The sequence below is a fragment of the Austrofundulus limnaeus genome, unplaced genomic scaffold, assembly GCF_001266775.1.
Source record: "Austrofundulus limnaeus strain Quisiro unplaced genomic scaffold, Austrofundulus_limnaeus-1.0 Scaffold149, whole genome shotgun sequence".
Taxonomy (NCBI): Eukaryota; Metazoa; Chordata; class Actinopteri; order Cyprinodontiformes; family Rivulidae; genus Austrofundulus; species Austrofundulus limnaeus.
The window spans coordinates 315690-342462 of NW_013952551.1; the positions used below are offsets into that span (position 1 = coordinate 315690).

General features: G+C 37.5%; 4 protein-coding genes across 4 annotated transcripts; 2 read left to right on the forward strand and 2 right to left on the reverse strand.

Moving 5' to 3' along the window:
- Window positions 1–407: 407 nt before the first annotated feature.
- LOC106523256 (uncharacterized) lies at window positions 408–4589 on the reverse strand. Its single transcript, XM_014016639.1, has 2 exons — window positions 3931–4589; window positions 408–1990 (listed from the first exon to the last, which is right to left on the reverse strand). The coding sequence occupies exons 1-2, from the start codon at window positions 4057–4059 to the stop codon at window positions 1181–1183; spliced, it is 939 nt and encodes a 312-aa protein (XP_013872093.1). The 5' UTR covers window positions 4060–4589; the 3' UTR covers window positions 408–1180.
- A 30-nt stretch (window positions 4590–4619) lies between these two features.
- Window positions 4620–8223, forward strand: LOC106523257 (T-cell ecto-ADP-ribosyltransferase 2). Its single transcript, XM_014016640.1, has 2 exons — window positions 4620–5939; window positions 6052–8223. The coding sequence occupies exons 1-2, from the start codon at window positions 5820–5822 to the stop codon at window positions 6931–6933; spliced, it is 1002 nt and encodes a 333-aa protein (XP_013872094.1). The 5' UTR covers window positions 4620–5819; the 3' UTR covers window positions 6934–8223.
- Window positions 8224–12085: 3862 nt separating this feature from the next.
- On the reverse strand, window positions 12086–16589 carry ftr84 (finTRIM family, member 84). Its single transcript, XM_014016641.1, has 7 exons — window positions 15796–16589; window positions 13991–14086; window positions 13666–13899; window positions 13281–13437; window positions 13145–13201; window positions 12875–12928; window positions 12086–12760 (listed from the first exon to the last, which is right to left on the reverse strand). The coding sequence occupies exons 1-7, from the start codon at window positions 16366–16368 to the stop codon at window positions 12228–12230; spliced, it is 1704 nt and encodes a 567-aa protein (XP_013872095.1). The 5' UTR covers window positions 16369–16589; the 3' UTR covers window positions 12086–12227.
- A 1994-nt stretch (window positions 16590–18583) lies between these two features.
- On the forward strand, window positions 18584–25380 carry tppp2 (tubulin polymerization-promoting protein family member 2). The gene is made up of 4 exons (XM_014016643.1): window positions 18584–18706; window positions 19873–20075; window positions 21306–21459; window positions 24622–25380. The coding sequence occupies exons 2-4, from the start codon at window positions 19885–19887 to the stop codon at window positions 24811–24813; spliced, it is 537 nt and encodes a 178-aa protein (XP_013872097.1). The 5' UTR covers window positions 18584–18706; window positions 19873–19884; the 3' UTR covers window positions 24814–25380.
- Window positions 25381–26773: the final 1393 nt, after the last annotated feature.

A 26773-nucleotide genomic window follows, 5' to 3' on the forward strand; every position in this document is an offset into this window, starting at 1 on the left:
GAAGTAGTGTAAGGAGCTCAGCAGACAGTTTGAGTTTCACTTTCAGTTTCACCCGAGAGCCTGCAGGAGTCATGGGTGGGGTGTGGGGGGTGGGGAGGTGCGCTCCGCCATGAGGAATCTCAGCTTAAAGACACGCCCCAGGGGCGTTTCTGGTCCCAAAAGGCGTTTCTGGTCCCCACCTGTCGTTTTGCTCCTCAGCATGGCTGCCTAAAAACACTGCAGGATTTCACAAACATGCATGAATGAGTCAAGGCAAGGCTTTGGGCATGTTTTTTTATGAGAGGATAACATTATAACATGATACAAAACTCAAAAAAAGTTGATTTTACATGATATTGCCCATTTAACTTATCTGTAAGAAATTAGAAACCAAAAAGTTGAAATAAAATGCACAACATAATCTAAACTTGGCACAAGTACGGTATACATTTAATTGTAAAAATGCAGAACAGAGAAATCTACCAAGCAATAATTTCTTTACTTTTTTGTGCTAATTAAATATTAGTCTTGTGGTTAAAGATTAATTCTTCTCTATTTATGTATTGTATTTTAAATGTAGAGGTTTCTAATCCAATAAGGGGAGATTCCCTAAACCAGTAACATTTTGATCGATTCCACAACAGCAGGGACAGACTTAAAAAAAAAAAAAGAAAGCGTGGTGGGCCATGAGTTGAATTTGATTTGGAGACAGTCTTCAAAAGCCCCACTTACTGTAAATCTTTTCATTTTGTTTGATTGTTTTGGGGTGCGTTTAAAACTAATTTTATAGTTTATTAATAAGCCAAAAACAAACTTAACAAACGTAATTTAGTAAATTTATGTAAAAGTAAAGACACCATTATTGGTCAAGTACTCATGTTATTTGGTTCAAAGTTCATCCTCTGCTGGATGTTGTACTTTCAGCTGCAATTACAAACTTGCTACGCTTTAATAAACAGTTTTTTTTTCCACTTTGCTAAATCGGGGTATAGATAAAAGCACTTACACTTTGTTGTCCACCATATTTAGCAGTAAACTTCCAGCATGCTTGATTGCATGGTGAGAACTATGTCCTACAATGACACTGAATGGAAAATTAAATAAAGGGGGAAAATGTTTTTCAATTCTTTTGTTTATTTACATAGCTTTTATTTTATTCTCTTATTTATAATGAAAAGTAAACTAAAGTTAAATTGTTGTGCTACAAAGATGAAACTCTGTAGGCTTTGTTCATCTTATCATGTAATTTCCAAACAACACAGGGTAGTAAAACAGACATAATTACGAGACAAATAATTGTAAAAATGAGCCAGACTCCCTCCATTGGTAATGCAGTTATTGAATGCAATTTGTTGTTCTCTCTGTCATAAACACAGTTCATGTTGCTTCTGAGTTTAAAGGTGACTTTACATATTTCTGTTGGTTTCAGGACTTGAGTGACCATAAAAACCTCGTATGATGGGATCAGGACTTGGTTCATGTGTTTTAAGGAAGAGTATGGCGTTACGTTGGCGCCAAAACATGAGTGTATCTCGAAACACGAAACGTTTCCAGCAAAATTCCACTGGTCATAACCTAAAATAAAGGTGCTGAATCGAGCTTGTTTGCCAGAGATGTTGTGCTGTAAGACAGTTTCTGTTCTGTAGTTTGTTTTCAGACATGTCATCTGATCGTGTTTTAAGATCTGAACAGCTTGACTCAGGGAGGAATAAAGGGACAAAGGCTCAAACATCCTGTTTAGTTCTGAAGCTCTTTCTGCAGACTCAAAGTTATCAACAGGTTGTAGCATTGTACTCGTGAACAGGTACAAAGCCAGCGAGTGATGCTTCTCCATGTGTGTGTGTGTTGGTCTGCTCAGGTTTCGCTCTGAACTGCTCCGGGCTCGACTAAAATTGGCTGAGCAGGTGTCCCATTTTTTCCTTGCAACCTCGTCGTCCAGAACAAAAACGTTCGATCCACAGTCATCAAGCATGTCGCCACTAAGGCCACGGGTCAGACTTCGAGTAGAACTCTGGGGAAAGAATGGGGAAAGATGTATTTTAAAAAGGTTCCCAGCAGATGGCTCCACTCACTAGGAGATCAGAAATAAAACGTTTTTTTTATAATCCATGTCCTTGTTTTGCTTAATTAAAATGAACAAAATTCTCCATGACATTACTGCTCCACCTTTAAGGTTTGTGACTTTGAGAGCAAATAAAATTAGAGGGATAAGGTTGACCTCCATAGGTGAGTGCAGCATGTCGAAATGTAGGACTGCTTATAATAAAACTGCCTTCTGTTTTGGCACAATGGGTCATTACTGTGGCAAATGAGATTACAACATGTAGTCATAAAATGTTTGCACATTTGGCAAAAAATTAGATTATTAAAAAAGCAGATTTGAACTTGTTATGTATTAATTATGTATATCTGTTCTACCTTGACACTGTCCAGTAATCATATCTTATTAAAACCAGTTTTCGGCTGTTTTACTCTTATCGACCAGACTTCATGACTCCAGTAATGTATGACCTCTTTAATTTCTGATAAGGTGTTTTCAGGCTGACAGTCCTGTCATTTGGTTAGATGGTTACAGTTGGCAATCTGTGATTGGTTATAAGCATGTCACATGATGTTATCATGATGTATATTATTGGCTGCTTTCTGCTGACGCGCCAGCCACAACTCAGCAGATTTCCTGATTGACTGCCTGCTGTGTTGTTGCTCAGAATTAAATCATTTTGACGACCATACGCGCAGACTTTCTGTGCATTTATTCCAACGTGTTTCTGCATTCTTGGTGAATCATACCACGACAAACTCATTCTACATGAAGGCAAAGAAATAGTTTTATAAATTGTTTGTATGATTGAAGTTTGTTTGTTTTTAGTGAAATGTGGATAATGAAATATACTGTATGATGTGTTTTGTACTGTTTGTTTCATAATCGGTTAAATTATTTATTATCTGTAATCACTGATTACCAACAACCTGTCTAGGGACCGCAAGTGGAAATTAGCATTTTTTGCTATAAGCTGGTCTCTTTGTAAAAGGTTAATGAAATGTTTTTTTCTTATTTTATTTCAAACAGATTTTAAAAAATAAAAAACAAGCAACCAGAATAAAAAATATAAAACATATGCATACGTAACCAAGAACCCAAATACCACTACTTTTCTGTTTGAACGGGAGTAGGAATAAGTGAGCACTTATTTAATCCTACCCCTTATCTCAATTTAAAGAAGTGTTTTACTTGCAGATGCACTGATTTACAAATGTGCAATTGAAACCATGTTGTGGTATTCTTGCCTGTTCAACATACTGTGCCAACAAACAAATTACTACACAGACAAAATGATTACAAACTCACTCATAACATAGGAAAAACAGAAAATATATGATTTCATATTAATAATAATAATAAAATATACTGATGACAATCTTAAATGACCACCGAGAAAAAAACAACTAATGCTTATAATGATAGTAAGATAACAATAACCAATATCAATAATAATAGTAACCTAATACAGAAGAATGAAAGGAACAAAAAAACTCTTATGTTAAACCCCTTCTCTTCTGTACAATGTAATTAAGTAGCTTTATATTTATTTTTAAACTGGTTTAATGCTGTACATTGTCTCTGCATGTGTACAATAAATAATCAGAAAAAAAGTAATTACTAATTGTGAGGAAAAGCCTTTAGGCCCTGTCAAATTATAACGTTTTAGACAACTTATGCCAACTTGTGAAAATTTACACTGACAAAGTCAAAAAAACACTAGAGGCCCTTTTTTTACATATACATACTTTATTGTTAACGATTAGATCAAATATAAAACCTTTAAAATCAATTTATTCATAATATTTTGATAAGTCTGCATAAGTTGTCTAAAACACGGTGTGACAGGGCCTTAAGTCCTTTCAAAATTATTATATTTTAAAGTCCGTTTAAAACAAAGCAAGACATACCTCTCCAACAATATCCTCCCAGCTAAGTGACAGATAAATCACTGAAAATATTAGGAGAGCCTCCAAAGAAACACAGGAGGTAAGGAGACATGTTTTCTGACACGTTTGCTTCTGCTGGGGCGGTGGCATGTTTCATCTGAAAAAGAAATTTATAAAGTAACTCAAAACGTGATGAAGATGGTTTGATTTGGATGTGAAAATTAAACTTTTTAAAGGGTTTTTATTCTGGGAGTGAAGGAAAGGCCTGACTCCTGATTACACATTTGCAATTTTTTTTTCTAATTATAAAAAAAAACGGACAAATGTGTGTCCATATTCATGTAATACAGTGTGAGTCAAAAGACACAGGACACCCTTTTATTTCAGAAAGACGAGGGAAGATGACATATCTGAATACTTCAGCAGGTAATGTGTGAGGGGGTCTCATCTTACCACAGTGTTTCTGCTGGGCCCCAATTTGCTCATAAAAAACATTATCAATTTTTTAAATTTTATTTTTAAACGTGCCACTTGTGCAAAATGGATTTAAAAACATAACTCATTGAGAGGAAAAAATATTAGTTTAACAAAAGTTTTACTAATTTGTGTTTATTTGGGTGCCTAATCAAAACCATATGCATTATAGTAGTGTTTGAGCATGATCTATTTTTTTATTCAACGCCCCGCACCATCGGGGTGGGGGTGGGGGTGGGGGGGGGCTCCCCACCACTTTGGCAACCATTGTTTTTGGTTCTATCCAGAATATAAGCTTGGCTGGATCACGGACAATTTGTTCCAGAGACAGCCCCCCTCACCCATTCAATGCTGGGGTATTCAGATGTTATTTTCCCTTTTTTTCCTGAAATAAAATGGTGTCCTGTGACTTTCGACTCACCCTGTATAAGTATTTGAAAGCAACAGTACGATTCGCCACTAACATTTGCCTGTATGCTCTAGCACTTTAAAACTAAAAATATATTAAGGACAAAAGCAATTCAGACACTGAGTATAGAAAATGTTGCTCCACAACAACATTTCAGATTCTGATATATTGTCAGAACTAATACAAAACTTCATAAGGTTTCTGCTTTGTGCCTATTTTATTTCCTTTTTTTATCATTTTAGCAACAAGTTACAGACTCTTCTTTTCAGGCACCAAAAACATGGATAACATTCTCGACATATTTATGAAAGCACAGCTGCAGGAGAGAACATTTATTTTGTAAAACAATGAGCAGTTTAGAAAAATATCCCACTTACCCTGAGCGTTTGTTAAAAGGGAGTTTCCAACCTTATCTGTCTTTGTGTTTTTTTGCCTGAACGACGTAACTTTGTTTCTCCTCTAAGTTTGTTACCAAACAGGACTGGCTGGTTTTACATGTGGGATCCTCTCTCTGGCAGGGCAAACAGTGATGTCTGAATACGGAAGTAAAATCATGCAAAGCGTTTAGTTAAAAGTAGAACATGCAAACAAGTAGCACGTGAATATTTTTACAATGAACTGAAAAATGAACAATAATTTGCAGAGAGAAAAGCAATGGTAGACCATTTGTGCTGCTAATTCTTAAGCAGTTCAAACTTCCAATTCTATGCAAGCCTCATGTGAGATAAGGACTCGGAGCAGAGGCATTCACGGAAGTGCAACCTGTGTAATCGTACCTGTGTTTCCTGTTATGCAACACAGTCTGTGCTCTACACTTCTCTGAAAGGAATGCCACACCATACGCAGAAGAAACCGAAGGTCAGTCAGAAGTCCTGTTTAATTTGTTGCTGAAAATGTTTGTTTGATAAAGGAGAAGTCTCGTGTCAATCCGTCGAGATTTGTTATAGCTAGTTTTTCAGGCATGTGCATGCAAGTCCATGTTTAAAAATCAAAGTCAGTGATTATTTGATGATTTCTCCTGTCAGAAATGGAGTTTAGGTTCCAGTCAGTCAGACTCCTGAGAGACTGGGTCGTTCTTTGTGCGTTCTTGTTGGTAGTGCTCCTGTTTCTGAGACACTGGTGGCTTCAGAGACCTGCAGAGGCAGAGGTGAGATCATGTTTCCTCTATTAAATGAACCAAAGGACAACGAGCACCATTAAATATTTTATGGTTTTACAATTCTTGATTTTGCTCTACTGCATTTAATCTGTCATCGCAGGAACCCAAGACTCTCCTGCCTCTGGACATGGCCACAGATTCCGTTGATGACATGTACGCCGGCTGCAGGTCTGAAAGCGTCTCCATGATCGAACTGTTCGGCGTGTTCGAGTGGCACGCCAATAAACCCTTCAGTATTGCGTGGAGTTTAGTTGAGAAAGCTGCGAAGAAGCCCGTGCACAAGCACCTGAGGGACGATCATTCCACAGCCGTGTACCTGTTCACAAGTTACGGACCCATCCGACAGAACTTCAGCAGAGCGTTAAAAACAGGCAAACACGAATACAGCACGAACAAATTTACGTTCCACTATTTCTACTTCTATTTGACGGAAACCATCCAAGTTCTGAATAACAACCAGACGCCCTGCAGGACCGTGTACCACAGGACGTGGCAATATTTTGACCGGAACGTCATGAACGCATTCGTGCGTTTCGGTGCTTTAACCTGGGCAGTTTCAAGCAAGCAGTCGTTTGAGTTGGACGGCAACGTCTCCTGCTTTGAGATCTACACGTGCTTCGGTGCCGACATCACACACTACTCCAGCAGGGACCAAGAGGGGCAGGTGCTCATTCCTACCTACGAGGTTTTCAAAGTGACACGTGTTCTGACGGATGAGTCGTGGTGCAACATGGTCTACAATCTGCAGAGCACCAAAATACCAAAAACTGATCAGAACTGCAAACTGTTTCAGAGTCTCCGAACTTTTTTTGATCCCAGTATGAAACACGTAGACGGAGGCAACGTTGTTGCTGTGTCAGCATGTTTGTTACTGATAATAATGATTTCTTTAATTCTTATAAAACATAACCAGAAGTGTTATGTAGCTGTTGTGCTGGGGTGGTTGCTGGTGATAATAACTGTTGCATTATTGTTGGGTTAGTCTATAAGGCCCTGTACCCCGCCCCTTGAACTGTGACTGCTGGATATGGGCACCTGTGACCCTGAAGGAATAAGTGGGTAAAGACAATGGATGGATGGATAGTCTATATGGTAAAGTTTTCTGATGGAGAGACATTAAATACCTTTTTTGTCTATCTTTTTGCTTTTGTATTGTGTAACATCTAAAGCACAATCATATGAACACTATGTTCTTTTTTCCCTCCTAAACGTGTCAGTCCTTGAGTCGTTTTTCTTACTGATTGCGCGGAAATGTAAAATTTCTTGTTTTTTTTTTTATAGATTTATAAGTTTGTCAGAATGTTGTCTGCAAAAGGGTTCAGAAACAGAACTGTCCTGTAACCAGCCATACTTTGAAGCTGTCAGAAAGTCTTTATATTCAGGTATTATTTGGTTTGTTAGAGGTGCAATATTTTTTTATTATTTATTTTATTTATTGCTTGACAGAAAACAAACTCAGTTACAATGGACTGACAGTGGGAGCTCAGATCGATGACATATTTAGTTTTAGTGCATCAGAAAAAAACATGAAAACCCATTAAACTCAACAGCTGAAGTTTTTAAACTTTCAAGAATTAAAAAAGCACTGTAGCTGCAGCACGGAGCCAGTCCAATAATATTAGATTTAAAAAAATGCGTGGCCACGACATCATTATATAAATCATTTCCATGATTGTGAACATGGGCAAGTTAGAAATAATTTAATTTAAATTAAACTCCGGAATGAATAAGTCAAAGTTACGTCACGTTCAGGAACACAGTAAAAAACATCTGTTACCCAACACACACTTAGGTGGTTCAGTGTCACCTCGTAAATACTAGAAGGCTACTATGAAAATGAACCATTTAGATTGAACCATGGAAGTATGCTGTTTGGATTAAACATACGCCAAAAAATAAATAAAATAATAAGTGTGCAGTACATTTGAACAGTCAAACGAAAACCTTGTATTCATATATAATCTGTCTCCATGTCTTTGTATCTCTCACAATGAGACACTGCTCAAAATTATCTCATGTCTCATGGCCGCACATTATTATTGTTATTATTTTATCCAATTTCACCAGATGTTACGTAACAGCAGTGTAATGAGTAGAGTAATTCATTTTAGAAAGATGCTTATCTGTATGCTTTAAAACTTAAATACGAAATGCAGAGTTTTATTTTTTTTTGGTTACTGCAAAATAACATTGAAATTCTGATGTTATGTGTTGTCTGTCTTTTTCCTTGACTTAAATATCTAACAAATTCATTAAAGTCACTATATCAATTTTCAGTTTTTAACAAAGATTTGATTTTTACTATGACTTTACAAACCAAATAATAAGGATGAATCAGAGACCCATGAATTAAAAGATAGTTTGAGAAAATATCTACATGCAATTTGTTTTTTTTTTATTGTATTTTGTCCTTGAATTGTCTCTTCCTGTAGAGTTCACAATGCGTGCATTTTTTAAACAACTTCAGAGAAACAGGTGTGTGGTAAACTGCCTGAAAGCAGCAGAAATAAAGTTTATGGCCTTTTTTTAACAGCCTAAAGGGATTGACGAAGACAAGGGTGTGGTTTGTGACCAGTCGTGCATTTTAAATATGTAAACACTGATAATATAGTGCATTACAGGTATAAAAACACAGATAAAACAAAAGTTGTATTCACTTCTGTGTGGAAAGTAGAAGCATGTGAAACATCAATCCTTCTGTTTAATATTTAAAAAGGTCAAAGAGAATGTGAGATGAGAAGTTCTTCTGTTCCTTTTTGGCACAAAAGCTCTTAACATACTGAGGGTAACGGCCTCTTGCTTTCTCTGAAATATCAGATTGCTTAAACCTTTTTGTTTTTAAGTTGGGAGGTTCAGACATAAAACATTAGGATTACTGGAACAAGGTTCAATTAAGGTAGAATGTAAGAAAAAGTGTAAGGTTAAGATCATTCTTGCGACTTTGTAATGTGAACGGAAGTGTAACGAAAGAAATAAACTGGTCAAATACACAGATTTTTACCTGTGATTATAATTCACTGTGCAATTATAGCTAGTTTAATTTTGGCAGTAAAATAAAAGTAGGGCACTGGTTTCTGTTCACAACTGATGTTTCAACACACACACACACACACACACACACACACACACATGTCCAAAATGTGTATCTGTGTTAAATAAGCATATGATTAATGCAATTTTGTATCAGGATTTCCAGACTTCAATAGGTGTGTGTGTGGGGGGGGGGGGTATAGTTTTGGGGAAATAGTTTTGTTTTAAAAAGCACTCAAAGCAGCTTTTTAATTATTTCTGAATATTACAAGAACATATAGAGCAGGGGTGCCCAAACATTTTCCCTGAGAGGGCCAAACTTATAATCAATCTGAAGGTGGTGGGCCAAATGCAATAATATAATACATGAAATGCAAATATTTCAAGTAAAGTTGTATTTTTTATGATTGAGCTAGCAGCCAGTGTGGTTGCCCACATTTTCTTGTTTGTTTTTTTCAGCCCATGGATATGGAGAAAATTCAACGTATGCTCGGGCAGAAAAGGCTCATGGGACTTTTCATAATTTAAAGTTTGAGTAAATGTGGTCTTTTAAGATGTGCAAATCTAGATATGGACTTAAATCTCACAAATATCTCTTGAAGTTACTTGTATTTTAAGTTTAATCTTAACAAAATTCAAAGATAAAGTGAGCACCATAAGTTAAGACTATCTGACTACAGCTCCTTGTACCTATAGTTGGACAAATGTTTGAAAAAACTAAGTGCAAATATAGTATTTCTACATAAGACAGACGATTACAACCTAGTAACCAGGATAACTGCTGGTGGGCCAAATCAAATGGCTTGGCGGGCCAAATTTGGCCCACGGGCCCCACTTTGGGCACCTCTGATATAGAGTGTCTCAGTGGCATTGGGTTGTTGTAATGACAAGGTTTGCCACTAGATGGCCAACACAGATGCTGCTCTGCACACACGTGAGGAAGAGACGTTCAGTCATTGCTACAAATGGAGGAAGGATAAAACTGCATGTTTCAGGTGAAATGAGAAGTAGTCTGCCTGTTCACAGGTTTTCAAGGCAAACCTATGTGCTTACAGAAAACATTTGACCTCTGTCATTGCCAACAAAGAACAAAGTATTGAGATTAAATTGTTATTGATCAAATACTTAATTTTCCACCGTAATTTGCAAATAAATTCTTTTAAAAAAATCAGACACTTGCTATGTTTTTCTAGATATGCTTTCTCATTTTGTCTCTCATAATTGAGGTCTAACTATGATGTCATTTACAGGCCTCTATCTTTATTCTTTATACGTGGGAGAACTTGAACAATTGGTGGCTGACTAAATACCTTTTTTCCTCACTGTACATAGTCAAGCGATGTGTTTTACCAGAGGTGTATAAAGTACTTTTAAAGAAATAACTGAGGAAAAGTAAAAAAATATCCTTTTTGCAGAAAATGAATTGAGTAAAAATGACTTTCAAAGCTAAGAAAAGTGCTTAAGTTATAAAACTGCTCACAATATTTGGGGAAGTAAAAGTACTTTAACGTGCTGAAGTTATTTAACCAAGTTACGTCAACTGTTTCCACTAAACAGAGTTGAGTAAATTAAGTCATTTACGTGTTTTCTAGTAAGATTTACATATTTTCTTAAAGAAATTGTTCATAGATATCTTTATGTACCATTTAGATTTAGTTGCTTTCTGATGCACCTCAGAAAAGGGGTGAATGAGTGTGGAGTGTTTTTTTTATGGAGAATTCAGATCAAAGCTTGGTTCCTTTTTATTTAGAACCCGACTGATTTAAATGTGAAAAAAGATTTAAAAGAGTGGTGTCTGCTTCAAACAAATAGCTGATCACTTTCATAAAAAAACACCATATACCAGGCTTGTTTTTGTTACAAAATATAGGACATAAAATGTAAAGGACTATTCATTCAGGTAAAACTATTGTTTTTAAAAAAGGTAAATGACCTGAACTTGTATAATGCTTAATCAGGTCCATTGACTCCAACACACTTCACTATGGTCATTCACCGTTTCACACACTAATGATGATGAGCTACATTGTTGCCACAGCTGCCACACAGAGGCAGGGCTGCCATGCACCAGAGCCACTGAGCCCTCTGACCACCACCAGCAGGCATGGTGGGTGAAGTTTCTTGTCCAAGGAGACTACGGGAGATTGAGATGGTTACAGGACAAATTCTGCCACCGCTGCAAATAGAAATAAACATTAAAGACCTTACTCAGAATAAACTACGTCTGCCTTTAGTACAGTGTTCCTCAATCCTGGTCCTCAAGCTCCACCGTACTGCATGTGTAGATGTTTCCCTGCTTGTTAGCAGGTCTTCAAGACCTGTTAGTTACTCATTCAATCCAGTCAGGTGTGTTGGAGAAGAGAAATGCCCAAAACATGCAGGAAATCTGTCAAGGACGAGGATTCCCTCTAGTGTCTAAATGTTGGCATAAAACTGTCTGTCTGTAGACTATTTTTTGACTTATTTGCAGTGCCAGACAAATTAAAAAAAAAAAAAAAAACAAACTTGAAAATGGGTGCTTTTCTTCCTGGCATTAAGCATATTTTTATAATTAAAAATACACAAGTGAAGAACATAGATGATCAAGAGACAGAAGTGTTTGAAAGTATTTATTCAGTCATTCAGAAAGTAAAAAAGTTTAAACAGCATATGTGACACTAAGTGATACATGGTACTCATTAAAGGCAAAATACACAATAACAGCTGTGTTAAATGAAAAAAAAATATCATGACTATGAAATATCGGTGTTTGCTGACTAAATTATTCCCTGAATTATTAACTTGAATCATCACTATTAAGTGAATAAGCTTTAAAGTTTTAACTATAATTGCTTTTATGGCATCTTTCAAAGAAAAAAAAACTTTCATATACTATACACTTAAAAACTAAACTGACAAAAATAACATGTAGGGGTTAACCTCTGACCATGATTTATATTCTGTCAAGAAAATGTACTTTTAGCAGTGTTTCATGAGATAAACAGCTAATATAAGAGTATGTAATGTTTTTACCTGACAGCCATCAAAAAAGAAAAAAAATGAAGTTTTGCTGTCATTGGTTGTCAAAATCACTTACATTAGTTCAATAATCACAGTTTTTTTTCTTTTCCCATTAGTTTCCTGGTTAAAGTGAAGCTTGCTGACTTACAGTATACAAACTCAAATACTTGAGCCACTGTCCAAGCAAGTTCAAACATCAAAAACTAATTAACTTCTTACACTAAATGCTTTTTTTTTAAGTTTAAGTCAGTTATTCTGTTTTAGTTGGCAGAGACTTACTGATGATCCAACCCCAAAACCAGCATACAACGGTTCACTGAACTCAGCTTTGAATCTGTGGATGAGCTGCATCACGTCTGACACAGAATAAAAGGACAAAGTGTTGCCTGCGTGATCTAAGTACACACCGATTCGAGTCGCTCTGGGAGCTTCTGGAAGGTCTTTGTCCACTTTGTTGTGCCAGGCTGAGTACCCGACGTCAGAGCACAGGAGACTCCACGACTTGTCGTTGTAACCCAGGAGGCTGTGTGAGTTCTTGCCTTTACGGCTGATGCTCTTGTAGGCCACCCCGATTGAGAACTCCCCGCTCCACTCTGCCTCCCAGTAAAACCTGAAACCGGTCAGGGGCTCTTTGCACAGCACCTGGGAAAAGCCGTCGAAACGCTCGGGATGATCCGGGTAAAACTGGGTGGTTTTCTTTCGAGTAACCCTCTGATTCCCGTCTGACAAGAGCAGCTCTTTGTAGACCGTGTTTGGGTCGAAGGATAGCTTACATGAATCTGAGAGAGAGAAAAAAAACATCCATGACATGCAAATTTTAAAACATTTATCCACAAATCTAACAGGATGCTTTTTGGTGGTGCATAAACCAAAAACATGAACACCTCACTCACATCTGAGGAAGTCGCCTCTCATTTTTGGCTCCTGAAAGTCAACTCTGGAAGGAACTGTTTGGAAATGACAATATGTTTATCGTGTAAAATCTGTTTGGCTATTCTTAAAGTTTAAACTTTATTTATTTTTTGTTGAACTATGTCACTGTTTTGGTGGTACTGTGAAGGCTGGTGAAGAACCTGTTTTAGTGAGCATTATGTTTGACGGACTCCAGGAAGAGTAGATGTACTTATTACAGCTAATTGAGATGATAATGTGGACAAACTTACCTTTGAGGCGTTTGTCTCCATTTCTTGGCAAAAGGATGTAGACAGGAGTTTCACTAACTGTGAAGATTCTCTGAGTTAGTTCGATCTCTTACTGCTGCCACTCAGATGTTATTTTGTTTGAAAAAAAAAAACATACCTATTTTCGAGATTTTGCTCAATTCCTTTTTGCAGATGTCATCAAGGTTTTCCTTCATCTCTGTGGCTGTTTTGCTTATCTCCCCAAAGGAGAACTGAGGGTTGATGAGGACTTTTGGGACCATGGCCTCAGGAGGGACGCACAGAGTCTGAAAATTCTGTTTCAAAAAGAAGAGCCAAAACAGTGTCAAACAACTGGAAAACACAAGTTGAGACATTGGTTTGGATTTGATTCAAACTTTATCCATCTTGTCTGCCTTCACTAAGATGATAAATTGCTTCAGCCAACCTTATAATTTTAAAGTTAAACAATCTTAAATAAATAACCCAATCAAACGTATATTGTATAAAGTTAAGATGCTAGTTTCTGTCCATTCTTCAGGCACCTGCAGGAAGTGAATGTTGTCTTCTGTTTCAAGGATCTGTCGCAGTTCTGCATCTCGGCGCTGTAGCTCCATGATCTCCTGCTCCAGGCGCTCCACGTAGCCTTCAGCCTGTGACATTGCTGCCTGCAAGTTGGACATTATCATCTGGTTGATTTCTGCCTTCCAGCGCTCAACCGCCTGCAGCATTTCATGGAAGGTCTTGTCGCTTTCTGTCTGCGCACGGTGGGCAGCGTTCTGGAAGGTGAAGTCAACTTGTCAGGGCCTTTTAGTTCAACAGCCGTGTTTAACGTGAAACTGTTGTTTAACGAGTTCATGTCTGACTTACTTTTAGAACCTCGACGTTGTGCTTGAGCTCCTGCAGCTCTTTCTTCCTCTCTGAAGTGATGTGCTGCACCTCAGACTGAGTCACGACCAGAATTTTCTGATTTAAAAAAAACATAAAAAATAATGGTAAGACACTGCAGATTTCAGCATTTTGATGACATCACATAACATGGTTTTCCCAGGCATATACTTCAACTCTATACCACAATCAAGTAACTATTATCTTCAGTTGTTATGAAAATGCTGTATGTATAAAAAAATAAATTTGACTTTGCCTAATAGTCTATCTAAATGCCTTGAAATTTGCTTTGGTCGCTTTAAAGGGATCCCCGATCAGTTGTAACATTAGACTTTATTTAATAAACATATATTTTAACTGTAAAATAAAGACTGTAAAAATACTGTAGGATGTTTAGTTTTAATAATTTTTAAACTAAAAGTTTAAAAATATATTACACAGATGGGGCCATTTTATTTACATGCAAAGCATTCTGGGTAAGTGATGACATGGATAGGTCATTGGTGCGAGGCTGCTAGCGAGCTATATCCACCCTGAAGGTTAATCTTGGACAATATCTGATGATCGACTCTTTTAAATGAAACCAGAGAGCGTTGACAGAGAGGAGAAGGTAAAAATGACTCAGTCTGTAACTGAAAATATGGATGGAGGACCTCAGTTTAGCTTGTTTGTCGCACTAGCACCGAGCTAATACATATAAGGCAATATAGCATCGGTGCTAGCGCGAAGGGTAACAAGCTAAACTGAGGTTCTTCTTCCATGAAGCAGCTCTGTTGTCCTCCATCCATATTTTCAGTTCCAGGCTGAGTCATTTCTACCTTCTCCTCTCTGTCAACGCTCTCTGGTTTCATTTAAAAGAGTCGATCATCAGATATTGTCCAAGATTAACCTTCAGGGTGGATATAGCTCGCTCACACCGAGGACCTATCCATGTCATCATTTACCCAGAATGCTTTGCATGTAAATAAAAGGGCTCTGTCTATGTTAAAATATATTTTTAAAAATGTACAAAACTAAACAGCCTACAGTATTTTTACAGTTTTTACTTTACAGTTAAAATATATGTTTATCAAATAAAGTCTAATGTTACAACTAATCAGGGATCCCTTTAAGAACTTCCTTCTGTTTCTGACACTCCCACTTCAACAATGCTTCATTCTGTTTACAACCTTTCGTAACAGAGCTGCATTTAATTGTAAAAACAGAAGCAACATTTTATAATATTAGTTTTGGAAAATGGCAATGCAGGATAAAATTAAACCTTCCTTGAGTGATCCCATGTCAGCACTGTAGTACAGAGGCTCTTCCAACACATTTTAGCATGGTAATGTATCTCCCGCTCATCCTTTCATACATTTACATCAGTGTTAAGCTATCTTTCACAGATACTACAATGTAGATTATTGTAGAGCTATATTTTGCAATGAAATCAGGAACGTTTACCATTTTTAAGATACGTTTTGCAAAGAATTTATAGTCATTTGTAAACAACTATTTCGGCTGCAGACTGAGCTTCAGGGAGGAACTATATACAAATAGGCGGGGCTTTGTACCAGCAAGTCCACCTCAGGAGATTCAAGGATTTAAAGGATTTCTCAAACATGCATGAATGAGTCAAAGCAACACTTGGTTTTGATGAGAGAATGACATTATAACATGATGTAATGCTTAAAAAAGTCAATTTTGCGTACCCCCCCACAATAATTATTACATGTTGTGTGTTCGACTTTCAAACAATTTGAAGCCAAATGCATCCCTCACGTCTGACCCAAACAGGTGAAACCTACCTGTTTCTCGATGCGCTCCTCCTCAGCTGAAGTGATGTTGTGGCTGCGGTGTTCTCTGACTGTGCACAGAACACAGATACACATCTGGTCAGAGCGACAGAACAGCTCAAGGCCTTTCTCGTGTTGGGGGCAGATCTTGCGGTCCAGGTGACCCGTCTCGTCCACCAGCTTGTGCCTCTTGAACGTGCTTGACTCATAATGGGGTTTGATGTGCGTTTCACAATAGTAGGCCAGGCACACCAGGCAAGACTTTACAGCCTTGTTGCGCCTGCCGACGCAAAAGTCACAGTAAGAGTCCCGGCGCATTTCGGGAAAAGGAGTGAGCTCTGGAAGACGCTGGTGAGGCTGCTGCTGGACGTCTGGTATGTTACGTCTCAGGACGGGTCGTGGTGTGAAGGTTGCCCGGCACTGAGGGCAGCTGTACACGCCCATGTGGTCAAACTGGTCCCAGTAGATCTTGATGCACTCCAGGCAGTACATGTCGCCGCAGGGAATGGTGACCGGGTCCCTCAGTCCATCTGCACACAGAGGGCAGAAAGAATCTGGAGGTAATGGGAAGCTTGAGTCAGCCATGATGCTGAATGAAACACATCAAAAACTGATTCCCAGTTGTGCCGGTGTAATTTAAAAAAACAAAGGTCAAGAGTTCTGAGTCCGACAAGAGCGCCAAGTGTTTCTCCACTGCTTCTTCAGACACTACTGCTTCTTTCCTAACAAGACAACACTCTTTTCTGCTGACATTTAAAGATAAGACTTTGTTTCTACTATAAACAGCAGGCGATGTCTTCCCACACAACCAGTTTTCCATTTTCTAAACAAAAAAGTTCTGCATCCAAGACAGGTTTTGCTCATTGAACTCACAAAAGTTTGAGTTGTCAGGAAATTAGTATCCCTCTACAAAACAAAAGAGTGTCTTATAAGATGTAACATTTCAAATGAACTAATACTATATGTTGTCATATTTTTGTGTATTACAATATATGTATGACAATATAATATATTTAGGAATAGACAATCATATTCTTTGACATGAAGTAATAATCATTGTTAAACCAAATTAAATTTAGGAAAAGAAAGTTGATTTGTGTCTTGAATTGTATGTTTTGCTGCATTTTTTTCATATAGATAAACCAAATTACAATATATGTCAGATCAGCAGAAGTTGTGTACCCATAAGATAATATACAGGACATAAAATCTGTCAGATAGCTCATCCTGTGCATACATCCTGACCTTAATGCTGATTGTAATTTTCCATATTATATAATCAGAAGACGGTGTCCTTCACATTGACCGAGTAACAAGTTTCATGCTGGCGCCTGATGTCAAAACAACCGTTCCTGTTTGTAATGGGAACAAAATACAAAACATGAGGGATCTCATAAGAACATGTCTGAAACTTACAACAAAATATATAGAGTTACAAAAGCAAATTGTGAAACAATAATACAAACTTTTTTAATCTTAGTCTAATACTTAAACAGTAAAATATATATATTTCACAAACTGTAGATTAATTTTATTCAATATTTGGACACTTGTGATAAATGTGACAGTCAACATACAGTATAAGCATGTAAAAAAAGCACACCAGTTGTTTTAGGCCATTTTACGTTTGTAGAAAGTAAAATTTAGTCAGGTCTAATAGAGCCTGCTCATTCAGCTCCTAAATGGCTGTTCCATTAAAAAGATTTAAGAACAATATGACATGTTTTTCCAAGGGTCTAATGAAAAGTCTGCATGTATATTTTAAATTGCCAAAAGATACTGTAAATAGCTTATTTTTAGATACCTTTACCTCCCTCACCTCTCTGTAAACAAACAAAAAAATTACTCTAACTCTTAAAGATGCGCTTCAGCCACTTAACAACACACACATAAGAATAAAACTCTGCTAACACATTTGTCTTCTCATTTCTGAGTTTGTCCTACACTATCTTGTTCTGCCTCTGCTTCTGTAATGATCTTCTCTGCTACAATAACAAAAAAAGAAAAAAGAAAGAAAAGAATATGCTACTTTATGCTTCAAAAAGCTATTTTTTGTTAGTACACATGTGCGTGGGCATTGAGAATTAGGCAAAACTTTTTTAAATGTTTTTTTTCCCTCCTTTTTACTTTAATCGTTTTAGTTCATGACTGAATGGCACCACATTTATTATTAAAATTCCTGCTTTTGGACATTTACACTTTAATTTATAAAAGGAAGCTAAAGTCGTTTGTTTAAGCTCATCTCTTTTTTTCCGTTCTTCACATATTCAGCTTTAAAAGTATGAAGCTGAAAGGCAAACAGGAAATCCTTGTAACACATAATTTTATGCTGTCAGCCCTCATTGTTCTGTGAAGAGCCTCTCTCATCTTCACCACAGTGGAGCTCTTGTGACAATGAAAGTTATAAGAAAAATACCAAAACCAGGAATTTTTAAATAGTTTGTGTTAAAAGTGCCATAGATAGCTGGAACGGGAAGTCACTCTTGAAGAGGAGTTAGAAGGATCTGTACTATTTCCCCCCAATAAAGTTAACAAAATGTTCCTTTTTTGAGCTCATATTTCAAAACACATACATCATGGAACAAAACTTAAAATAAAAAAACAAAGTAAAAACACAACACAATGCTGTAAATCTCAATGACAAAGCCAGTCTAAAAAGAAAAGGAAACTAATGAGGGCTGAACAGACACCAGAGTGGGTGAGGACCAATGATGTCACTGACTGTGGTGGTCGGTACTCTCTCCCTCCTCCCACCCCCTCCCCCTTTCCCTCTCTCCTCTTGCCTCTCTGCATCTCTCCTTACTAGGAAAAAGCCTGGGCGTGGCAGGAAGGAGGAGAACTAGAGGACGAGGAGGAAGAGCAGAGGCAAAGCAGCTCATCGGGCGGTTCCTTAAAAATTTACGCCACATCCCTGCCTTTACAGGTACGTGTCGTGTTCCGTGGATTTAGACATCACTGCTATGAGTGCAGATCCTAGCAGGAACCATAAGAGGGAGAACAAATATCACAATAACAGCACAAAGCAAACATTACAGGGCCAGTTGTTATCTCGGGTCAGTTCATGCATCAGTAATGCAAAGCTGGTGTTTATTTTAGTCATGTCTGTATGCACTGTAAAAAATGAAATGTTGGATTTACTTAACCATGTTATGATACCTGGTTCCACTTTGAGTTGAGTAAATTCAAAGCATTATACCAGTTTTTTAGCCAAAGAACATATGTTGCTTTGAATTTACTCAACTCAAAGTGGAACCAGGTATCATAACATGGTTAAGTAAATCCAACATTTCATTTTTAGAGTGTGGTGTTTACAGTTTTTTTGTAAGTTAAGACTGATTTTGCTTTGCAGTGTTATCACAATAGGTTGTTTACCTTTAAGATTAATTTTGTTTCTGACAATGAAGAAAAAAAAAATCAAAAACTGTAAAAAACAATTGAAAGATTGTCCATCAATGCGCAACAAGCTGCCTCAAAAACGTCATTTATTACGAAGCTACTATTAGCTGTTTTGGAGAAACAGATTATAAATGCTCATGTAAATCCCCTTTTTTAATCTAAGGGTTTAGCAACTGTTTTTATAAACTCTATGTTCCTATAACATTTCCGCCTACTTTTAAACAGACCACTTACTAATAACAAAGAAAGGAAGAAAAAAGAGCAGAGCATGGCGGTAAACCACTGCAGTCCAAAAAGCAAAGAAGCCATTTGGAAAATGACTTAATTGAATGAAATTGGCTTGAGAGCAGCCTCAGTAACGCTCACATAATGATGGATGCTGAAAGTGTGTGTCAGCGAATGTGTGTGCGGTCAATGCGAAAAGCAAATCACACCATAGTTTTTTTTGGCAAGCAGAGCCCTTTTAAATTGGATTGAAGTTTTTAATTTTGAAAAATTTTTTTTATGAGAATGTACATACGAAAAATCAAATGAAGTTCAAGGCCACTTTATCTGCTCTGATTGTCTGTTTAATAATTCATAAGCTGTTATGCAGAAATTGTGAATGGTCGTTTCATTATTATTTCATGAATATGACACTGTTTCATTACATATTCTAATTCTTTTTTATACCAATCATTTTTATTGGTTTAGCTGACCCGAAGCATGGCAGAAGGCTCAGTGTCCACAGCAGAGGTGAAGAGCGCCTTCCAAAAGTTTGCAGTTCACGGAGACACCAAAGCCACTGGGAAGGAGATGAACGGCAAAAACTTTGCTAAGCTTTGCAAAGACTGCCACATCACTGATGGCAAGAATGTCACCACTACCGATGTTGATATCGTTTTCAGCAAAGTCAAGTAAGATTGAAGTCAGTTTTAAACGTTCCAAAGGCGAAATATTTATAGCTCAGTAAAAATGCTGCAGATATCTGCACAGCAAAAACGGGAGTGTTAAAATTTCAGTGTTAAACTTTTGGGTGTTGATTTAACACCCCCTAGTGTTATTTTACCACTTTCTGAGTACACTCACACCCAGTGTTGGTGTTAATTCACAGTGTTGATTTCCTCAGTGTTGTCTCAACACTGGACAGTGTTAAATAAGCTCCTCCCACAGTTAAGTCTTATATAACACTTAACAGTGTAGCTATACATGTATAACACCATGCAGTGTTGAAAGAAGTTTTCAGAAAAGCCCCGCCCTCTTCCACCTCATGTCAGACAGACCAGCATTTACCCAGCATTCGTTGCTGAGAAATCTTGTAGAAATGATGTTTTTGCATGTTTATGACCATTAAAGACGTTCATGAGAGTAAAAATTAGTTGTTCTGGTTAGTTTTCTTGTTCAGTTTGATCAAGTTGTTCAACTTTAAGTTTATGTTATTGGCCAAAAATTGACACCATGAGTGAGAGGTACATCCTGGTGTGTGAAGAGTGTCTCCATGACACTTTTCACTAACGACTGAGCAGTGTTAATGCAACGCTACAGAGTTTGACATTAACTCTGATTGTAAAATTTATACTCTCAGTTTTATGGTGTACTGACACCTTGTAGTGTCTGTTAAGCTACAAACACCACAATTCCCTTTGTTAATAATAATACACTGGTGATACTTTCAACACTTTATTTTAACACTGTTAAAATGTTAATACGACACCCAGTATTGTTGAATATTTAACACTGGCTGGTGTTATTTTTAACACTATATTTTAACACTAACACTATTTTTATGTTAATGTGACACCAAGAATTGTTGAATATTAAACACTGGTTGGTGATAAATCAACAAAAAATGAGTGTTAAAATTTAACACTTTCACATATGTTATTTTAACACCAGTGAGTGTGGACACATATAGACACTTTGCTGGTGTTAAAATTAACACTGTGGGTGTTAAATTAACACTGGCATTTTTGCTGTGTGCATTTGTGTTTTAATATTTATGTGTACTTCTAAATGAAACAGTGTATTCTTTTTGTTTTGTTTCATGCGAAGGTCTGTTCTGACAAACTAATACGATCTTGTAGCCACAGTGGAACAGGACGTTTGTCTACATTTGTTTTACTGTGCTGTGCTGTGTGTTTCTTTAGGGCAAATTCTGCTCGTGTAATTACATTTGAGCAGTTCAGCCAAGCCCTGACTGAGCTGGCTTCAAAGCGCTTTAAAGGCAAGAGCAAAGAGGAGGCACTTCAGCAGATCTACGGGCTCATTGTTGGGAAGGAACCTGCCAATGCTGGAGTCACAGTGAGTTAAAATCACAATATCTAAAATCTCTATTTGTGTGTCAATGTGTGCAAAAGACTTTTGAATCGATAGCTCTAACTAAACATATATCAATAGGACATGTAATCCAAAAGGTGTCAAAATCAATTTCACCAAGGGTCACATGTGAGGTTGCCCACATAGAGCCAGTTGAAATAAACTTTGATGTTTTTTTTGTTTAATTTCAACTAAATCAAAAAGTACTGTGTGAATAAGTGTGAAATGAATAATACAGAAATACTATTAAAAGTAAAAGTAAGAGTTTTACTCACTGACGAGAGTGAGAACAGGAAGCTCAAGACCAGTTTCTAAAGGTCCTGTCACACTAGACAACTTATGCAAACTTATGAATCATTTTTTTGTCTAAACTGCCAATAAAAGTTGTATATTTTATCAGTTTGTTAGAATTGCATTATGTACACACAGAAAAAAAGCTTCCTGCTGATTTTTTCAATTCCATCCTCAATGTAGATGTCTTTAAAATGTTCACAAGTTGTCTAGTGTGACAGGGCCTTTAATAACCATTTTATCTCTTATGTTCATGATGTTTTCTTTTTACTACGTTCACTCTTATTTCCCTTTGTTATACTTTTTTCCCTCAGTATATTAAATACAGCTCAAGGACAGCAAGCTGAAAAATGTCTTAGTAAAGTACAGCATTCTGTGCTTGGAACAATGGTCATTTTCCTGAACAAAACGTAAAAAGGAACATGGAATGTGAAAATGTTTTCACACAGAAAGTTTGCCAGATTTCAGATAACGTATGCACATGTACAGTAGGGAAAAAAGTATTTAGTCAGCCACCAATTGTTCAAATTCTCCCACCGCCTGCAATTAACATCATATTTAGACCTCAGCTACGAGAGACAAAATGAGAAAACATATCTAGAAAATCACATTGTCTGATTTTTTAAATAATTTATTTGCAAATTATGGTGGGCAAAAAGTATTTGGTCAATAACCAATACTTTGTTATATATTCTTTGTTGGCAATGACAGAGGTCAAATGTTTTCTGTAAGTTTTCACCAGGTTGGCACACACTGTTGCTGGTATGTTGGCCCATTGCTCCATGGAGATCTCCTTTAGAGCAGTGATGATTTGGGGCTGTCGCAGGGCAACATGGAGTTTCAACTCCCTCCAAAGGTTTTCTTTGTGGTTGAGATCTGGAGACTGGCTAGGCCACTCCAGGACTTTGAAATGTTTCTTACGAAGCCCCTCCTTTGTTGCCCTGGCAGTGTGCTCGGGATTGTTGTTATGCTGAAAGACCCAGCCACGTTTCATCTTCAGTGCTGTGACGGCCCAGCTACTGCCTATTTGTGTTAATTGTGCTTCCTACTAGGTTTTTCTATAGGGGGTGTGGCCTGGGCACCTTTTAAGTGCGCACCTGAGTGCTGAGAAGAAAAGGAGTAGGAGGAGGTGAAAGCAGGATGTGTGTTGGCTACTGAACGCAAACAGAGAAATATTCGACGAATGCAGAGTTCAGCAGCTGAAGCTGCTTTTACAAGCTGTCGTGGATTATTGTCGAAGACAACACTCAACGTTAGCTCAACGAGGTGCACAGACGGCGTTGTTTATGGGAAGCGACTACTCGAGACGAACATTCAGAGCGGTCATTTGGCGGCTGCTTAAAGCATCATGTAACAGTGGGTGCTGATAGACAACTGGAGTGTTGCTGTCGGCACTGACGATGGAGACGTGGCCAAGGATTCAGAGAGCTAATCGAGCTTTCTCACCTCCAAGGCTGGTCCAGTCATGAGAGGTTGGACCTGACTAACACTTGGATTGGTGAGACTAAACCGACATGGTTCTGGTGGATCTAACCCCACCAGACTCATTGAAGACTTTCTTCTTTTCTCCAAGAAATTTTCTTAAGAAAATCCCTGTCGGGTATTAGAACCTTTTATTGTGTCAAGTCCTCCATCTTATGTTGCGGTCTTGAGTCGGGTCGTAACAGTGCCGTTGCTGATGGAAGGAGGTTTGCACCCAAAATCTCACAATACATGGCCCCATTCATTCTTTCATGTACACGGACCAGTCGTCCTGGTCCCTTTGCAGAGAAACAGCCTTGAAGCATGATGTTGCCACCCCCATGCTCAACAGTAGTTGTGTTTCTACCAAACAGTTSTACTTTGGTTTCATCTGACCATATGACATTCTGCCAGTACTCTTCTGGAACACCTAAATGCTCTCTAGCAAACATCAGATGGGCCTGGATATGTTCTGGCTTAAACAGGGGGACACGTCTGACACTGCAGGATCATCTGAGTCCCTGGTGGTGTAGTATGTTTCTGACGGTAGCCTTGTTAGTCCCAGCCTTCTGCAGGTTATTCAGTAGGTCCCCTTGTGTGATTCTGGGATCTTTGCTCACCGTTCTTGTGATCATTTTGACCCCACAGGGTGAGATCTTGCATGAAGCCCCTGATCGAGGGAGATTAATAATGGGATTAGGTCTTCCATTTTTAATTGTTGCTTCTACCAAACTGCTTTCCTGTTGCAGATTCTGTCTTCCCAGCCTGGTGCAGGTCTACAGTGTTTCTGGTGTCCTTACACAGCTCTTTGGTCTTCACCATAGTGGAGTTTGGAGTGTGACTGTTTGAGGTTGTGACCAGGTGTCTTTTATACTGATAAATTCAAACAGGTGCCATTACTACAGGTAATGAGTGGAGGACAGAGGAGCCTCTTAAAGAAGTTACAGATCTGTGAGAGACAGAAATCTTGCTTGTTTTGTATTAGCCAAATACTTATTTTCCACCATAGTTTGCAAAAAAAAAGTAAAAAAAAAAAATCAAACAATGTGAATTTCTAGATATGTTTTCTCATTTTGTCTCTCATAGTTGAGGTCTAAATATGATGTTAATTACAGGCCTCTCTCATCTTTATAAGTGGGAGAACTTGAACAGTTGGTGGCTGACTAAATGCTTTCCCCCCACCGTATTAAATCTGTGTGGCATTGACACAGATCCTGAAATTTGTCTGCCCATGTGTTATTTATATTTAGACCAGAAGATGGAGTTCCTCCCATGCTCTTCTCAATATATCAGACATCTTTCTATTATTGTTTGTGTGTGTGTTTGTGTGTTTAGTTGTGAGTTTGCTTTCTCAGAGATTTATTTAAAATTGATAATAATCCATTTTGATTGTAGAAAGTGGCGAAGGCAGCAGCCGTGGACAGACTGACCGATACAACCAAGTACACCGGTTCACACAAGGAGCGTTTTGATGACTCGGGCAAAGGCAAAGGAAAGTCGGGGCGTGAGGACGTCCCAGACACCAGTGGATACGTATCGGCTTATAAGGGTAGTGGCACTTATGAAGACAAAGTAAAAAACCCATAATCCCATTGAAGAATTATGTCACTCCAATTTACTGACACTTTTTGAGAATAAAGAACAAACCTGATTTATGGCATGTACAAGTAAATACATAATAATATGTTGTCTGTTATCTTTTAGGAACCAAAGAAACAACTAGTGTAACTAAGCTTTGCTTGACTGATATCATTATATGTTGACATGTGCCTTACAATGGATGCAGCCACCATTATACTGTTATGCTAATTTCTTGTAGTGTAGGAAGTAATAACTTAACAGTCACATCAGTAAATTCCTTTTCCATTTGTTATGCTTAGCTTCTGCTGTAAAACCACAGCTCGATATTACTCTTGTCTTAGTAATAAATAAAAATACATTAAACTGATGTTTTATTTTTGATTATAAAAGCCAGGGACTTTAAATAAAACTTAAATGATGAAGTCACAATAAAACCACGGAGTATTATTGAATTCTGTTCTGTTGAAATACAGTAAGTCTTCCTTATATAATGTAATACTTGTGGTCATGTGAAGCATCATTTCATGTTTTTTGTCTGTTTTCTTCCCAAATTAAATGGATAAATAATGTTCATATTCTTTCTGAGTAAGCATGAATTAAAAAATATTTATTTGCAAATATTTATAAGATAGATTCAAAATAAGTTTACTTGCACATTATAGCTGTGTCTCATTTCTTTCACAAAGACCGTGGTCCACAGAGACCACACACTTCGAAGTCCTGGTAGGCTGAATATAACAGCTGTTAAATGAGACGGTCTAGTCTTTGGAGGATGAATATTAGAGTGACCACGCACTACTCTGTTACCATGGTGTTCAGTATGAAAGCAATGGGCCTCATGCAAGAACATGTTCGTATTCTTATCCTAAATTTCTCTTACTTTTGTTCGTACAAAGGGTTCGTATGAACATGTCACGTCAGATTCAACAAACTCTTCTATCTTCAGGAAAAGGGTGTAAATGAGGAGCGTCAATTCCACCTGTTCGTATCCAGCTGCTCGTGCACGCGAGAGGAGATTAGCATAATTACCACCCCAAAAACACCATATAAGTCTATGTTTCCTGCCTCAGATGTCAGGAAGTGTCCATTCATGAAAAATGACAGCGATAATTAAGAACTTTACGAGTTCAGAGGTATTACACAGTCATACTCATATATACAATTTCATATACAGCACTGAGACACACATTTTACGTTTACCTCAGATTATCATTCCTACACTTGTCAAAAATCATTAATCTGAGCCTTTTCTTAAACAAACTCATGTTTGGACATTGCATCAGTTCCTGATTGAATTTATTCCAGACCCTTACACCACTGACTGAGGTGCACATTCCTTTCATAGTTGTTTGAACACTCCTGGTTCTGAAATTAAGGTTTCCCCTGACATCATAACCCTCCACTCTATCCATAAAAGTTTTCTGTATATTATCTAGTTGTTTGTTCCTAGCTTTATTCATCACTTGAGCTGTTTTAAATTCAACCAGGTCTAAGAGTTTGAACAAGCTGGATTTGGTAAATAACTCCTACCTTATGGACCATTCTGATGGCTCTTTTCTGGAGAGTGCACAACGGTAAGAGTGAGGATTTGTAGGTGGTTCCCCAGACTTCCACATAATAATTCAAATATGGCAAAATAAGTGAACATTATGCAATGCTTTATTATTTAACATTATCTAGCTTTACTGAGGACTGAGAAGTGTAGAGAGAACCCTCGTTAAAAATCATAAATATGATTTTAATTGAGTATCCCTCCCCGGTTCAAGATGGTATCTGTTGAACAAGACAATCATTCACCACAATACAGACAACACACGGTCGTTCTGGTTTATTTTGGCCAGTTAAAGTTAACTGACTTTTATTAAAGAGAGTACTATTGAATGATTAATATTTGGTTACAACAATCAAAACAATAAATGGGCTTGCAATATAACACTATTGGTTTATGCTTTTAAGCAATCTGTCT

Coding starts and splice junctions, on each gene's coding strand:
- LOC106523257 (XM_014016640.1), top strand. CDS start 5,820: ATGGAGTTTAGGTTCCAGTCAGTCAGACTCCTGAGAGACTGGGTCGTT. Junction 5,940..6,051: donor AGAGACCTGCAGAGGCAGAG/GTGAGATCATGT, acceptor CTGTCATCGCAG/GAACCCAAGACTCTCCTGCC.
- ftr84 (XM_014016641.1), bottom strand. CDS start 16,368: ATGGCTGACTCAAGCTTCCCATTACCTCCAGATTCTTTCTGCCCTCTG. Junction 14,087..15,795: donor AGGAGCGCATCGAGAAACAG/GTAGGTTTCACC, acceptor TTTTTAAATCAG/AAAATTCTGGTCGTGACTCA. Junction 13,202..13,280: donor GAGCAAAATCTCGAAAATAG/GTATGTTTTTTT, acceptor GAATCTTCACAG/TTAGTGAAACTCCTGTCTAC.
- tppp2 (XM_014016643.1), top strand. CDS start 19,885: ATGGCAGAAGGCTCAGTGTCCACAGCAGAGGTGAAGAGCGCCTTCCAA. Junction 20,076..21,305: donor ATCGTTTTCAGCAAAGTCAA/GTAAGATTGAAG, acceptor GTGTTTCTTTAG/GGCAAATTCTGCTCGTGTAA. Junction 21,460..24,621: donor CTGCCAATGCTGGAGTCACA/GTGAGTTAAAAT, acceptor TTTTGATTGTAG/AAAGTGGCGAAGGCAGCAGC.
- LOC106523256 (XM_014016639.1), bottom strand. CDS start 4,059: ATGCCACCGCCCCAGCAGAAGCAAACGTGTCAGAAAACATGTCTCCTT. Junction 1,991..3,930: donor GGGAGGATATTGTTGGAGAG/GTATGTCTTGCT, acceptor TTCTTTCCCCAG/AGTTCTACTCGAAGTCTGAC.